The 15,073-nt window shown below is 38.9% G+C and overlaps 1 protein-coding gene across 1 annotated transcript; it reads left to right on the top strand.

The window, feature by feature from the left end:
* Nucleotides 1-2,358: 2,358 nt before the first annotated feature.
* On the top strand, nt 2,359-14,316 carry comp (cartilage oligomeric matrix protein). The gene is made up of 19 exons (XM_071486010.1): nt 2,359-2,532; nt 5,178-5,251; nt 5,653-5,704; nt 6,145-6,293; nt 6,606-6,743; nt 7,542-7,619; nt 7,994-8,146; nt 8,495-8,599; nt 9,057-9,164; nt 9,290-9,449; nt 9,715-9,833; nt 10,523-10,575; nt 10,681-10,874; nt 10,981-11,159; nt 11,265-11,313; nt 11,760-11,956; nt 12,793-12,965; nt 13,224-13,363; nt 13,864-14,316. Exons 1-19 carry the CDS (start codon nt 2,466-2,468, stop codon nt 13,920-13,922), a joined length of 2,247 nt encoding a protein of 748 aa, XP_071342111.1. The 5' UTR covers nt 2,359-2,465; the 3' UTR covers nt 13,923-14,316.
* The last annotated feature ends 757 nt before the right edge of the window (nt 14,317-15,073 follow it).

Below are 15,073 nucleotides of genomic sequence, written 5' to 3'. Positions count from 1 at the left end.
AGGAACTTTAAAATGTATCAGAAGTAAGAGCATCTATTGCACATGGGACAAATGAAAACTTGAACCTGTTTCGTCTAATTTTTGGAAATCTGTATCTACTGTACTGTAGCAGTGGTGGAGGAAGTTTTAAGATCCTTCACTTCTGCAAAAGTACTATCACCACACTCCAGTGGTAGTAGAAATCTTGCATAGAAGTACATACGGTGAGTATTATCAGGGAAATGTTCTTAAAGCATGAAATGTCAAAGTACTCAAGGCAAGGGCCCTGTGAGTATGTATGGTATGGAATTAAATGATATAAAATACATCCATATTGCATAACATTATTATTATTGTCATATATATGTGTCTTTCTAAATCCACATGACTCTTCGTAGTAAGTAAAGCAAATTTTTCTTTGGATGAATCTGTTGATTATTTCCTTGATGAATCCATCAATTCTTTGGTTTGGAAAAATGTGAGAAACACCCATCACAATTACTCAAAGTTCAAAGTGATGTGATCAGATGTGTTGTTTTGTCCAACCAACAGTCTAAACCTCAAAATTATAAAATTAACTTTCACTTTAGACAAAGAAAAGCAGCAAATCGTTACATTTAAGAAGCTTAAAAACTCTAAAGCCAGAGGAGGAGGAAAGCTATTGTCGGTCCCTCCATCCATTGATAAAACACATTACTGAACCACTTGTTCCCTGTTGATAACAGTTTCAGGATGAGAAAGAAGATCTCAGAGATGTTACGCAATTTCTTCCACTCCACACAAAGTGCTCAAATCTCCAGTGTGATGGCAGAAATGAGATGCTGTGTTTGTTTTTCCAGCAAGGCCCAAAATGAGACTTCCCCGCTCCTTCGGGCAAGGCAGCGAGCAGGCGAGGATGGAGTGAGTGGAGGTGGTGAGAGCTTGTCAAAGTGATCTGGACCAAAACCCCAAAACCTTCACTGCGAGGAATGTAACCAACATCTGTTGATCCCATTACTCAAAAGTACACACACACACACACACATACACACACACACACACACACACTCCTATTTTACCAACCGTACCATTTTTTCTAATTACTTTGAAGACATGAAAAATACTAAATTTTTAATTTAAATGAATTCAATTCCCTTTTAAGATTGTTTAGAGGGGACTTGAAACCTTAATCAGTGTCCACCTACCAAAAAGGAGTCCTCAGTTTGGACAAACAGTCCTCAGATAACCAACCCTCATTTCCTCAAGTCTTTGGATTTTTACTTTGGGTGTTGGAATTCAAAATTCACTGAGCATCATAAATACTGAACTAACATTTTCAGAGCTTCCACGCAGTCGTCTAAAACATTAAGTTATTTGGTTAGAAACACTTGAGCTCTCTTTTTCAGGGTCCTTAAAACTTCTTAGTCCTTATTAAAACTTCAGAGCAAGCTTCTTACACCCTGAGTTATTTGGTCTGACATCTAAGAGTGAGCCGCGAGTCTACACTTTGGATGCCTCAGAAAATCAAGCATCAGAGCTAATATGCTGAGGTATTTATTAAAAGGATTGGTCCACTCCTTTTCTTAGAGCCAAGTCTCATAAAGAAAGAGTCAAAATGTCTAAGAGACACAGCTCAAGTGTCTCAACTCAAATATCTCTGGAAGTTGGGCTCTGCAGGTTTGAGGGCTTCAGTTTGAACCTCAGAATCTGTTGTGAATTTTGAAGCCCAGCACCCAAAGAAAACATGCAAAGTCTCATGGAAATAAGGATCATTTGTCTGACGAAAGAGCTCACAGTCAACAAACACTGCTTGGAAACTCTGAGGTTGATCTTTAGGAGGCTCTGTGAATGTTGAAGTCCAAAACCCAAAGTGAAGATTGAAAAGAGGAACTCCCAGTGTGAACAGGACTCACTGGTGCGGTGGGTTTGTTCACGATAAATCAGCCAGTGGTGCAGTGACTGGTTCGATTCCTGCCTGTTGTCAGTACCTGGCGCATCAAAACCAATCCTGCTGCAGAGGCCCAGCTGGACCTGCAGTCTGCTGCTTTTTTCCCCCCAGAAGGCCAGATTATCTAAAATACACTGAAAACCAACCAACCAACCAAAATCCAATTTCGATTTATACAGTGCAGACCTACCTAGCTGGAAATGAAGCATTACCGTTCCCTCCAATCAGGCCATTTTGGCATGACCTGAATTGAAAACACACAGAGATTGATTCTTCTGTTATATGTGAGGGTGTCTCGTGTTGTGCAATCAAAGCCCTATCCTCGTTTCTCGGACTTTCCAAGGAAGTGATTTGTAGGACTGGGGTTGGGGATGTAAGCCAGAGAGTGGGGGTGTGTGTCAAGGGTGGAGGGGTTGGTATAAAACCAAAGCAGGGGAGGAAAGACTAAAACTATGCTGGAAGCAGGTTTGCACAGGGTCCACTGATACTGAGCTCAAGGAAGGAGAGAGAGAGAGAAGAGACAAATCTGCTGTACCTGAGGAGTTGCAGAGATAAAACCATGCTGTGGTTTCTGGTGCTGACCTGTGCACTGTGCATGGGAAGACACGTTGCAGAGGGACAGAGAGGTGAGCCAAGCTCTTTCTACATTTTATAGTTATTATTTTTCATAGGTTTGGTAGTTCGGAACTTTACTGCCCTTGTTTCACCACACAGCGTAAGAATCATTAAAAAAACAATCAGAAAGTTAATGACTGCAAACAGTAGTAGCGCAGTATCAGTAAATAACATCACTTGAAAAATACAAACAAGCTGTGGGCCGGGAAACAATAAAATGAAAAGTGATTTTTCTCAATAGGAAACTGGTATAGCACAAAGGTCTGAAAACATCAACTCAAAATGAAGCTATATTTTTGTTTACAAAAAAAAAAAGGTATTTGCAAGTATTAGAATAATCTTTTTTTTTTTTTTAATTACTTGATTATGTGACTAAGTATTTGAACTATCGAGGAAACGCAAAATTGACTTGTCAAGGTAAAATAACTCCGAGGACTCTAAGGATTCCCTGCGAAGCTTTGAGCACATAAATTTATTTACACACAATGAGGAAAAACAATTACTGTGTAGACTGTGTGTACTACTGTTGTAGATGGAAAAAAATCCCACCAACCTTTCTATTAGCGGCGGGAGAGATTTATTTCCAGTATCTTTTCTCTCTGCTGTGGAATTCATTCAGTAAACAGAGTTGCTGCTAATGAGAAGAACACATTTCCTGCGTTTCACACTGGGGGGATTTCTGCCCCTGTACGGCTCCTCTGGGGGACGAGGTGGTGTCAGAAGTGACTGAAGGGGGGATGTTGGGGTCTTTGGGTCAATTAGTACAAGCAGTATGGTCCATCAGGATCTGACCATACCTGTGCACAAACAGCATCTCATCCTGGCTGGAGATTTATGAATCTGACATCCACAGGGTCTGTAAACTGAGAACCTCTGCAGTGTTTCTCCTCTTCAGTGGAATTTAGTGGAAGAGAAATTTCAAAGTGGGTATAATCAATATCTTTTTATAATAAAAATGTATCAATAATGTGACAACGAGATCATTGTTTGTCCCCTGAACTGGCTCGTAACTTGACCGTTATGTTTCACTCTCACTGCTCTCATAGCGTCATGTTTGGTCACAGCAGACAGGGGGTGTTTTTACCAAAAATGATATTGATGATATTTATAGTTTTGGTCAAAAGGCCACATTCACATTTTGAGGCTAAAGAGCTTTTTCTTCATCTCATATCTCAAAGCACTTTGTCACTTCTTCAAGACATTTTCACTGTTCAAATGGTGTCACTTCCTCCTGGACACATGAACCAAACTAAAGTGAGCCATTCAACATCCAGGTGAACTTCTCCTGGTGCAAATGTGCCTTTTGGTGACATTCACTACTCTCTTTATAACGGACAATATTTTACTCTTCACGCTACAGATGTCATCTTTTCGCAGTTTTTGACGGCACTATATTGTGGATAAATTTCACATTAAGAATTCAGACACTCAAATAAAACAGCAGACAGTAAATATAGTGCGTAACACAGTAAACTGTCACTCCAAATCTCCCTTCATTTTATATAATTTTCTGTTGAGTTGCTTGTTTTACTTTTGTGACAAAGCGGTTGAAATGTTTCTGTGACATGTTAAAAGGCAGTGTAACAGTAGCACAATTGGAGAGACTCATAAAATCAGCAAACTGACTCACTATTGTCAGCTGGGGTGACATTAGCTGTCATTTACCACCATGGTGGTTATACAAAGTAAAAAGTAAAGGCTGTAACAGGAAAACCTGTTTCTTTTTTTATGAGTTCAACTTTTGATTTCTAGGACAAGAATTATGTTCCTCTTTAGTTTCACGGTCTCTTCACAAGACTCTTTTCAGCCTTTCACTTTGTGAGATGGTTATTGTAAGACAGTTAACAGATGCTTTACATTTGAGAATCCGCATTGAAAATCCAGATCTTACTCTTACTAAATACCAGCCTCTTACTGTGACACACTTTAAAAGCACAAGGACGTCCACAGAGTTTAGTTCCTGCAGCTTGAGAAACTGACATAACTTACCGAAAATCTTGTATCTATACCTGGAAAATCTGTTTTCCATCTGCAATCAAAACATCTCTAACTCCAGTAAATGCTTTGGCTGCTGATACAAATGAGGTCAGTGGTGGCTGAGGAATGTCAGGTGTTACTATTACAGGCAGTGGATGATGATGTAGAGGAACACATGTACAATTATTTCTATATTAATGTAAACCTACTTAAATTAAAGCTGAGACTCGGAACTTTAATGAAGTATCCACTATTATATTTTGAATTAAAAGTGCTGAATCACAGAACCCGAACAACAAAAATATGTAAATGTCAATTACATACAGTCTGGACAGAATCTTTCCTTGTATCGTAGCTCCTGTCTCGATCCGTTTTATTTTTGTTCTGTTTGTAACGATGTTGGATATTCAGAACTTTTCGTGCCATTTTTAAACTGTATTCAGATTAGAACAGATTATTTTTCTGTTACAATTGTTGTTGATCATTTCTTAATTTGGCACAAAATAATTTATGTACAGTACTTGTTTTTTTGAACAATTTTTCAAATTTGAGCGGCTAGCTAAAACTGGCATAGGTAAATCAGCTGGTTACAATATAAATAGTGATGTAGTGTATCTCTTCTAATAGTTTTAAGTGCAATACATTGTTGAATTGTTTTGGTTTTATTTTCCAAATCCAGATGGAGAAATTATCAGTCAGATTAAAATGACAAACCTCGCACTGGCTGAGATCAAAGAGCTTCTGAAACAACAGGTAAAAACCACCTTCGCGAACATGCTCATCATCTGTCTCTACTTTCTTCAAAAATGACTGTTCTGGCCTCAAAAATGTTGCATTTTAATAGGGAAATATTATGATTATATCATGCTATTTCTAAGTTTTGCTATTGTCACAGCCAACATTAGCATTGGTGTTTGATAGGCTATCGAATCACTGTAGCATCCAGTCTGCCCTGAAGAAGTAGCTTTTCAATGGCTGAAGCTCTTGGCAAGACTGGTAAGTAAACAGCTGCTAATGCTAACATTGGCTAAGAAGCAATAGCAAAACTTTTCAGTTTGCTACTGTTGCTGTCATCAGCCTCTTGTGTTGAGGAATCATACAAACTGTATGTTTAAGCCAGAAAATGATGAATCTATTGATCTGTTATTTTTCAGATAAAGGAGATAGTATTCCTGAAGAACACAGTGATGGAGTGTGAAGCTTGTGGTGAGTTGACCTGCTAGGCACCCGTAGAGTTCTCAATATATTTCTGTTTATGTCTGAAAAGACACAATTTCCATGCTGAAATTACACCCCCGCTTACATTTCAAAAATGAAAATGAAAACTTTAGTTGTTGTCCAGACCAAAGTTAATGTCCACAACTTCAAACTGTTTTAATCAGTTTCTCAATTCTTCAAGACCTGAAACAAATAAAATGCTTTATCCATAGTTTTTTCAGATTTTACCCTAAACAAGGGTATTATCAGAATGCAATAATATTTTTCTGTGTTAATGGAAGTTCCATATGATCATATAAAGCTGATAAACCACAGAATTGGTCGGAGCAAATGACATGAATGATAGATATAACTAATCAGAACAAACTTAGATAAGCATTGTGTCAAACGACACGAAACAGAGGACACTTGAACTTCTCTCTCCTCAGGGATGGGAGGAATGCAGCCTCGTCCCTCCTGTGTGCCCAATCCGTGCCACCCGGGGGTCAAGTGTATGGAGACACCTCAGGGTGTAAAGTGTGGACCCTGTCCTGACGGTATGGAGGGTAACGGTACCCACTGCACTGATGTGGACGAGGTACACAGAGATATGATACAATGTGTTACAACATAATACAACATGATATGATAAGTTACATTAAAGTTCTGCACACACAGTAGCATGATGCAGGGCATGTAGACATAATGCAATGGGGCGTAAAAAAACAAGATATGATAAGATACAATGCATGATAATACACGACATGGATTAAATACAATTAAGATTGATGAACTTCCATATTTATTGACCTAAAGCTCAAAACAGTTGATCATCACCTGGGTTATCTGTCGTAGCAGATTCAGATATGGATCCGTGATGTGTGTTTTTCTGTATCTCTGTTGTTGGCAGTGTACAGTGATGCCGTGTCACATGGGTGTGCGCTGCATCAACACCTCCCCCGGTTTCCGCTGTGGTTCCTGTCCTGCTGGATACACCGGCCCCCAGGTCCAGGGCGTTGGCCTTGCCTATGCCACCGCCAACAAACAGGTCAGCAACGGTGAACACACAGATACAAACACTCACACACTGTTCAAACCATTAGATCCACCGTCACTATCACAATAAAAGAAGAAGAGAAAGTTTCGCATGCTAACAAATTACTGAGCATGGAGAGTTTTTGACCATATCACACAGCCTTCTTCAGTTATTTATAAAATTATTTATTTATTTTTATTTTATAAAATCTTGAGTTTAGTGTATTTTATAGACTAAATTAATGTGGTTATTTAAATTGCAGTGGTAGGAGTACTATTACTGGCATTGTTTAAACATTTAAATGTTAAAAACAACATCTTATCAATATTATATTAAAAAAAGGAAGACTTACTTTATGGGCAGGAGTAGATTAACAAGAAGCTCAAGACTGATTCAGTCACCTACAGTAATTGCTATGCAACCTATTTAGTTAGAGATTTAAAAAGAAAATTGTGAAAAATATTAAGATGATAAATTAAATAAAGGAATTTAACATTCAAAATATCTTCTCCCCTTTTATAATTCTGGAGGAAAGCATAAAGGAGGAGACATTTTTCCCTCTCTACCTCAACATGTTTGTCTTGTCCCTTTCACCAGCTCCTGACTACATCCATCAGCAACACCTCCTCACTCTGCTTTATAAATACACTGTGTCAAACAGGGTGCACTGGACTCTTTCAGCACCACCTTAATCCGAAATACAAGACTGCCTTCACTTCACTGCACTTCATTTCTGCCTCTTATTCTGATCTTGACATGGAAGCCTGTTCAAGTTATTGGATGTTCTTTCTCTCTGTTTGTCCTATCAAGGTGTGCAAGGACATCAATGAGTGTGAAGGCCCTAACAATGGCGGCTGTGTGGAAAACTCAGTCTGTATGAACACACCTGTGAGTATAAATACTGGGAACATGTCTTTCTTAAGGTAAATCTGCTGCTAATATAGTGCTCTATAGCCCATATATAAGTAAAGATGACATTCATATAGTGAGAAGTGAGAACTTGGTCCTTTTATGAACATCTATGTACAGATACAAAGCAGAAAACTGCATGAAAACTTAGGGCTCAAAGTTCCCACACTGTCTGTGAGTGTAAAATACAACTTTTGACCATGTCTTTACAACCTGAAGCTGATTGGACAGTTGACAGTTCAATCACCAGGTAGGGTCCAGTCAGAGCGCAGGTGGCTCTGCTGCCTTGGAAGGTGTAGGTGGGAACCTTAAGCCCTGACACTGATGGAGTCAGTACTTCTGTGTATCATCAGGGCTCGTTCAGGTGTGGTCCCTGTAAGACAGGCTACGTTGGTGATCAGCGACGTGGCTGCAAGCCTGAGAGAGCATGTGGGAATGGCCAACCCAACCCCTGCCACGCCAGCGCAGAGTGCATCGTTCATCGAGAGGGGGCACTCGAGTGTCAGGTGAACAAATTAAACCTTTAGACCTCAGGTCAGGTTTATTTCATTTTATTTTATTCTATTTTATTTTGTTCTATTTTATTTCATTTTATTTATTTTATTTTATATTGTAAATTGTTCTAGATGAGACAGTCAGGTAGTGTATTAAATATACGGCAGTAGTAGCGGAGTTTGTAACAAAGCTGCAAAACATATCATGAAACCGTTTAAACATTTTTGACCTAACTCTTTGAAATATAAAACTTCCCAGATATTGTGGAATCACAGGCCTGTTAAAAGACTTAGTGCAGTGTACAGCAGGGCCAATGAAAACAGTCTGTGCAGTTCATAAAACTATTTCCATCCACACAGTGTGGAGTTGGATGGGCTGGCAATGGCTACCTCTGTGGGCCTGACATTGACATTGATGGTTTCCCCGATGAGAAACTGGACTGTCCTGAGAGGAACTGCAACAAGGTGAGACTACTTTATGTCCATGATACAAAAAACAATGTAAATGATCACAATTTAGTCGTCTGCAAAGAATAACAAATGCACACATCTTATGTAGATGTGGTAATATGTATACTGCATGTTGTGGTACCTAGAAAGAGAAATTGTAGAGTATATAAAGTTAACTTTTGTTGACACTTTATCAGAAACTGAAAAGTCTTTGTTTAAGGCCAATATTTAGGGGTTGGATTGTGCATTAGCAGCAACAATTAGACAATCATAGGACAATAAAAGTCTTAACTAAAACTAACTATTTTAGTTTTAGCAGCTCCTGAATTGAAGGATGTTCTTCACAGAAGGAGGAACTGCGTATCAAACACTATACTGGTGCAGAGAAAGGGTTTTTATTTTCCCTTTTTTTCCTGCCATCTTCCTTTCTTGATTTTTATTGTACCTGATTTTCATTTTCCTGTCTTTTCAGGATAATTGTCTTACTGTTCCCAACTCTGGTCAAGAAGATGCAGACAAAGATGGAATTGGAGACGCCTGTGATGAGGATGCAGATGGAGATGGGATCCCCAACATGCAGGTTCAGACAGTGATGAAAACTGGAAATGATTTTTAAAGAGATATAAATAAGGAATAGCTTGTGTACATACTGTATATGGTTTTCATGTCACTTCACTTGCAGAAACTAAATCAGCTTCTTTACAGGACAACTGTGTGCTGGTGCCCAATGTGGACCAGAGGAACATTGATGAGGACGACTTTGGTGACGCCTGCGACAACTGCCGTGCTGTGAAAAACAACGACCAAAAAGACACAGATGTGGATCAGTTTGGTGATGAGTGTGATGAAGATATTGATGGGGATGGTTAGTATCCCATATGGGTCATTAAGGTATTTGGGTGATTCATGTTCTAAAAAATTTTTTTTTTATTTTCCTCAATATTTTAAGCACGGATATTTTGAGACATAAAAATTACACAACAGAAAATCAATTTCTAAACGGACTAAAAGTGAACATGAGTGTGTCATTTTTGAGATCTCATAGCAATATTTACAAACATTGATATGAAAGAGGCCTGTAATTTGAGGTATGACATGCAGCTATATATATTCAAACTCTTTAATCTCAGGAATCCCCAATCACCTGGATAACTGCAAAAGGGTTCCCAACACCGACCAGAAAGATCGAGATGGAGACAAAGTGGGAGACGCCTGTGACAGCTGTCCTTATGTTCCCAACCCCGACCAGGTCAGAAGAATGTCTTTCATGCTCTTCTGCTGCTCCCATGCCACTTATACACTGAAAGTCAACATGTGTCTTAAGTTTGTAAGTGTCATTTTAACTCAAAATGCCCCCTCTCAGTCAAGGGTGTATTAATTTGACTGGTCAGTCTGTCGAGCCAATAGTTAAGGCCAAGAAAACTCAAGTGAGAACTTTTTAAAATTGTTAGTATTTCTCTATGGCATAAATAAATCATGACTTAACACAATCAAAGTTAAAGTTTGGAAAAAAAACACACACACACAGACACACACAAAAAAACCCTCCAACTGTCAGGTTTAGTTTGGTCAGATTTGAATGACAGTGGCCTGTTGACATGAATAAACAGCTGTCATCAGATTTTGATCCAAATCTTTACAGCAAAAAATGTACATCACCTCCTCCAAACGAGCCCCATCAAAACACAGATACGGGAGTGTCACGTGTTCAGTAACCAAAACACGAACAGAGTTTCTATCACTGAGAGAAATGACAGATGACTTGCTGACCTCCTGCTAACAAGGTCAACCAACAGTCAGGTGATTAAAGATGTCAGCAGATGTCCCGGGTTCATTGCCTTGCTGCTTGCTGCTTGCTGCTCTGTTTTGACAAAGGTAACACAGCACGCACAACTTGTTCAGTTTCATCTTCACAATGACTCATGTTAACTTTCTCAGATGGATGCGGATAATGACTTGATTGGAGACCCCTGTGACACCAACAAGGACAGGTATTGTGTGACCTGATCAGTCACAGACAGTATTTCTCTGTGTAGTTGTTGTACTGCTGATGAAGATCTGCACACGCCAATGAAATCAAACTCTCCTCTATCCAGTGACGGTGATGGTCACCAAGACTCTCGGGACAACTGCCCAGCTGTCATCAACAGCTCTCAGCTCGATACCGACAAAGACGGCAAAGGAGACGAGTGTGATGATGATGACGACAATGACGGCATCCCGGACCTGCTGCCACCTGGTCCTGATAACTGCCGTCTGATCCCCAACCCTCTGCAGGAGGACTCTGATGGTGGGCAACACTCCTGACATATTGAAGTAGAATTGAAAGATGTTTTCTTCTCAAGGCAGTCAACACCTTTTTTTTTTTTTTTTTTTTTTTAAATCTATCTCCTCAGGCGATGGAGTAGGAAATGTATGTGAGACGGATTTTGACAACGACACTATCATCGACACCATTGATGTCTGTCCAGAAAATGCTGAAGTCACACTCACTGACTTCAGAGAGTACCAGACTGTCGTTTTAGATCCGGAGGGAGACGCACAGATTGACCCCAACTGGGTGGTGCTGAACCAGGTTAAGTCATTGTTTTTTTTATGTTATTGTATTTTTTGTGTCCTAAAACAATTCGTAATCTGATTAAATTGATCTTCAATCCATGTTTTTATTTTGTTTGTGCAGGGAAGAGAGATTGTCCAGACGATGAACAGTGACCCTGGGTTGGCTGTTGGTAAGTGCATCGTGTCTGCTGAGAATTACATGAGAAGACTGATACCACTGTGAATATGAAGCTACCACCAGCAGCTGGTTAAATTAGCTTAGCATAAAGACTGGTAAACAGAAAGCATAAAACATTGACTTGTGAGCTTTAGTAATGGCTAATTGCTTCATTCAGTGCTGATGGGCAGATTTTCTGCTAACATAGCATCTTATGTAAGCAAGTGGTTATTACACTATTTTGTGTTCAGAATATTGACAGGAAGTTGCTCCATATTTGCAATAAATTATTAACAAAATATATTTTTAGCTTAGTTAAGTCACAAATGCAGGAAAAAAAAGTGGTTTAGATCATGGGTAAAACTTCTTTGGAGATTAAAGTATCAATAAATTCTCCTTAGTTCTTGCAAATCTTGCAGATCCATGATGATACCACGTGTGTAACATTTTCTCCCACAGGTTACACTGCTTTCAGCGGTGTGGATTTTGAAGGGACGTTTCATGTAAATACGGTCACGGATGACGACTATGCAGGATTTATCTTCGGCTACCAGGACAGCTCCAGTTTCTACGTGGTGATGTGGAAGCAGGTGGAGCAGATCTACTGGCAGGCAAACCCATTCAGAGCTGTGGCAGAACCTGGCATTCAACTGAAGGTAGTGTGCTGCTCCATTGATAAGAAAATAAATAGTAAAGAAACGTTCACGTTTTAGATTTTTAAGAAGTTTCGTTATCAGAAATGCCAGAACCAGTGATCATCTTTTAAAAGGCTTTTTAGCTCTCATTAATGGCTTCATTAATGATTCACAAATTGTTTGTTAATGATCTATATAACAGTTAAAGGTCATTTGTTAGAGAGACTCCTCCAATGGGCCACTCACCTTCTAGAAAAGTGGGGCAAAAGTTAGTCAGTCACCTTCAATTATGAATGTTAATAAGTAAATAAAATGGATCTTCACTACAATCCATCAAGTCGTTCGTTGTAAAAGGTAATCGATAGCTCAAGTGTGACATCTTCAAATGTCAATAAGCAAAAATACTCATAGTTTAAAAGATGGACTCAACAAATGTGTGTTTTTTATTGTTTAAACAATGATTGAAACAATTAATGGATTAGCAAAATAGTTGCAAATTATTTTTCTGTTGATCGACTAATCAACTAATCGTTGCAGGTAATTCAGAAGTGGTCTTGTCTAATGGCTTATGAGTTATCTGTAAAACATTGTTAGACTTATTTATAAACCATGAGACTTACAGTTGATAAAGCCTTTATAAATGGTGCTGAAATACCAGTATTTCACAGAGACAGAGCCGTTGCAGAGGAATAACCTCTTTGTTTTGGGTAAAACTGACAATACTCCATTCTTCTTGAAGATATGAATAAATACACAAGAGCTGCCATGACAAGCTTAATGATCTGCTGCTGCAATCAAAAGGCCAAAAGATTGGTTAGTGCAGAGACTCAGACTTTGTCATCTGTGGTTTTGAAAAGGCCGTCAAGTCAAACACAGGTCCAGGTGAGAACCTGAGGAACGCCCTGTGGCACACCGGTGACACCAGTGAGCAGGTGAAACTCCTCTGGAAAGATGCTCGCAATGTTGGCTGGAAGGACAAGACTTCGTACCGCTGGTTCCTCCAACACCGGCCTGCTGACGGCTACATCAGGTACTCAGTTAAAGGATCACTCGGGACATTTGGGGAAATGTTCATTTGCAGGAAGTTAGATGGGATTGTTTTTTATCAGTTTAATCTCTGTGCGTTAAGTTTGGTCTATGACATCATGGTTAGCCTGGCTTAGCCCAAAGGCTGGGAGGTGAGAGTCACTCCAGCTAGCTACTACCAAAAGTGAAAAAAAATATTCTAGCTGTTTATAAATTGCTCTTTGCTGTGTTATGTTGTTACTTGCTCTTTGTTGGTGTGCAGAGTTCGTTTCTATGAGGGTCCTCAGATGGTGGCGGACACAGGTGTTATCATAGACGCCACGATGAGAGGAGGCCGACTGGGAGTCTTCTGCTTCTCCCAGGAGAACATCATCTGGGCCAACCTGCGGTATCGCTGCAACGGTGAGTGAAGTGTCACGGAGGTCTGAGCCCATAACCATGGGCTGTCCGAGGTTTGACGAGCTGCTCTTTCCTTCCCTTTTCTAAAGCTTTTTTTGTTTTGTTTCGTTACAGTGACTTTCTACAGCTACATATCATTGGTTGTTGTGTTTCTCAATAACCATATTATTAGTTTCTTTTAAGTTTTAAATAAAGCAAGGAGATTTTAAACTGAGCACTCACGTTTTTCAGCATTTTTAACAGGGCATCACCTTCATTTATTACAGAACTACATAGTTGTTAATTGCCTAATATGAAGTAAGAAGATTAAGGGAAGGCCTAAGAACACATCTGAACATTTTACTCCCTGGAACTGAAAGAGCATTATGATAAATTTGGGTGTGGGAAAAAAAACAAATGTAAATACAAAATATAGGTGTGACTGCAGCCGTACTGTAAATACCAGAACTAATTTTCCTTTTCCTTATGACTGTAATTTAACTTCATATTGTGTCTTGTTTCAGACACTCTTCCTGAGGACTTTGACACCTATAGAGCCCAGCAGGTCCAGCTGGTGGCCTGATGAAATGGGGACGAGCCCAGAAAATTCTGGGAATATTTTCCAACGCACAACTGTGTCTCAGAAAGAAAATCATTGTCATGCAAGGGCTTAATAAAAAGGTCCAACCGATGTCTCTGAAATAAGTTAAGTTTTAAGACGACAACAGATTGACTGCGCTCCAGACTCCTGACAGAGAAGAGGAAACTTCATGGCTGTAAAAAATCTTCAGAGGGAACTAGTGATATAAAATGAACAGATAAAAACAGTTTTCTAAAGAGATTTCTGTCCGAAATAATGTTGAAACAAAATATCATCGTCTATATTTTTTATAACTCTCAATGTATACTTTCTGAAGGAAGAACTATTGCAAAGACTAAACTGTCAACATTGAATAAATATGGATTTTGGTAAATTATGTGCAGCATCCAGAGGATTTTTCACTCCAACTTCTAAATGTGATGAGACAATGTATTATGGCTGTTGTGCATATTTAAATATAAAGATTATGATCTCTCTGACTAATAATCAGAGAATATCAGCACAAAAAGCAATTGTGAAATAATAGATTTCAGAGGTAACTAAACACACTCTATGAATGAAAGGTTTTATATGTTATTAAATGTAAATGAATCCCTAGCATATATTAGCTCTACCACCGAGGTCAAACATTTGACTTTAAGTAACAGACATGACTTTTTTCAAACTCAATAGCTTTTAGTGGAAATCAACATTCTGAACATTTCACAAGCATGCACATATCCAAAATAATCTTTTAAATTTTGCATTTTGAAATACAGATTACAAAATAGAAACGATAGCAAAGACAATATACAACAGGATCGAAACATCATGCATGTCCACAGCAACACGCTGTGATGTTGTAAAATGACACTGGACAGTTTTTCTTTTAAATCAGCATTTTTCTGCAAATCAAGACTATGTGCAGAGAAAAATCTGTCTTCCACATTCAATTTAATTGACATTTTTCTTTCATCTTATAAACAAATGGTCACATAAGGAGAATCACATGGCAACAAATAAATAACTACAGATCTTTTACTACGACTTACAGGACAACAGTGATATTATGCTATTCTCACTATAAGCTTTACATGGAACTTAAACTGTGTTTTTCCAGAGCCTTTTAGTCAATGTAGAAAAACCCCATATTA

Source organism: Trachinotus anak, unplaced genomic scaffold, assembly GCF_046630095.1.
Source record: "Trachinotus anak isolate AG129_WGS33_773 ecotype Australia unplaced genomic scaffold, CSIRO_AGI_Tana_v1 ptg000010l, whole genome shotgun sequence".
NCBI lineage: Eukaryota > Metazoa > Chordata > Actinopteri > Carangiformes > Carangidae > Trachinotus > Trachinotus anak.
The sequence above is the reverse complement of the archived record's forward strand: the minus strand, read 5'-3'. Positions and strand labels throughout refer to the sequence as shown.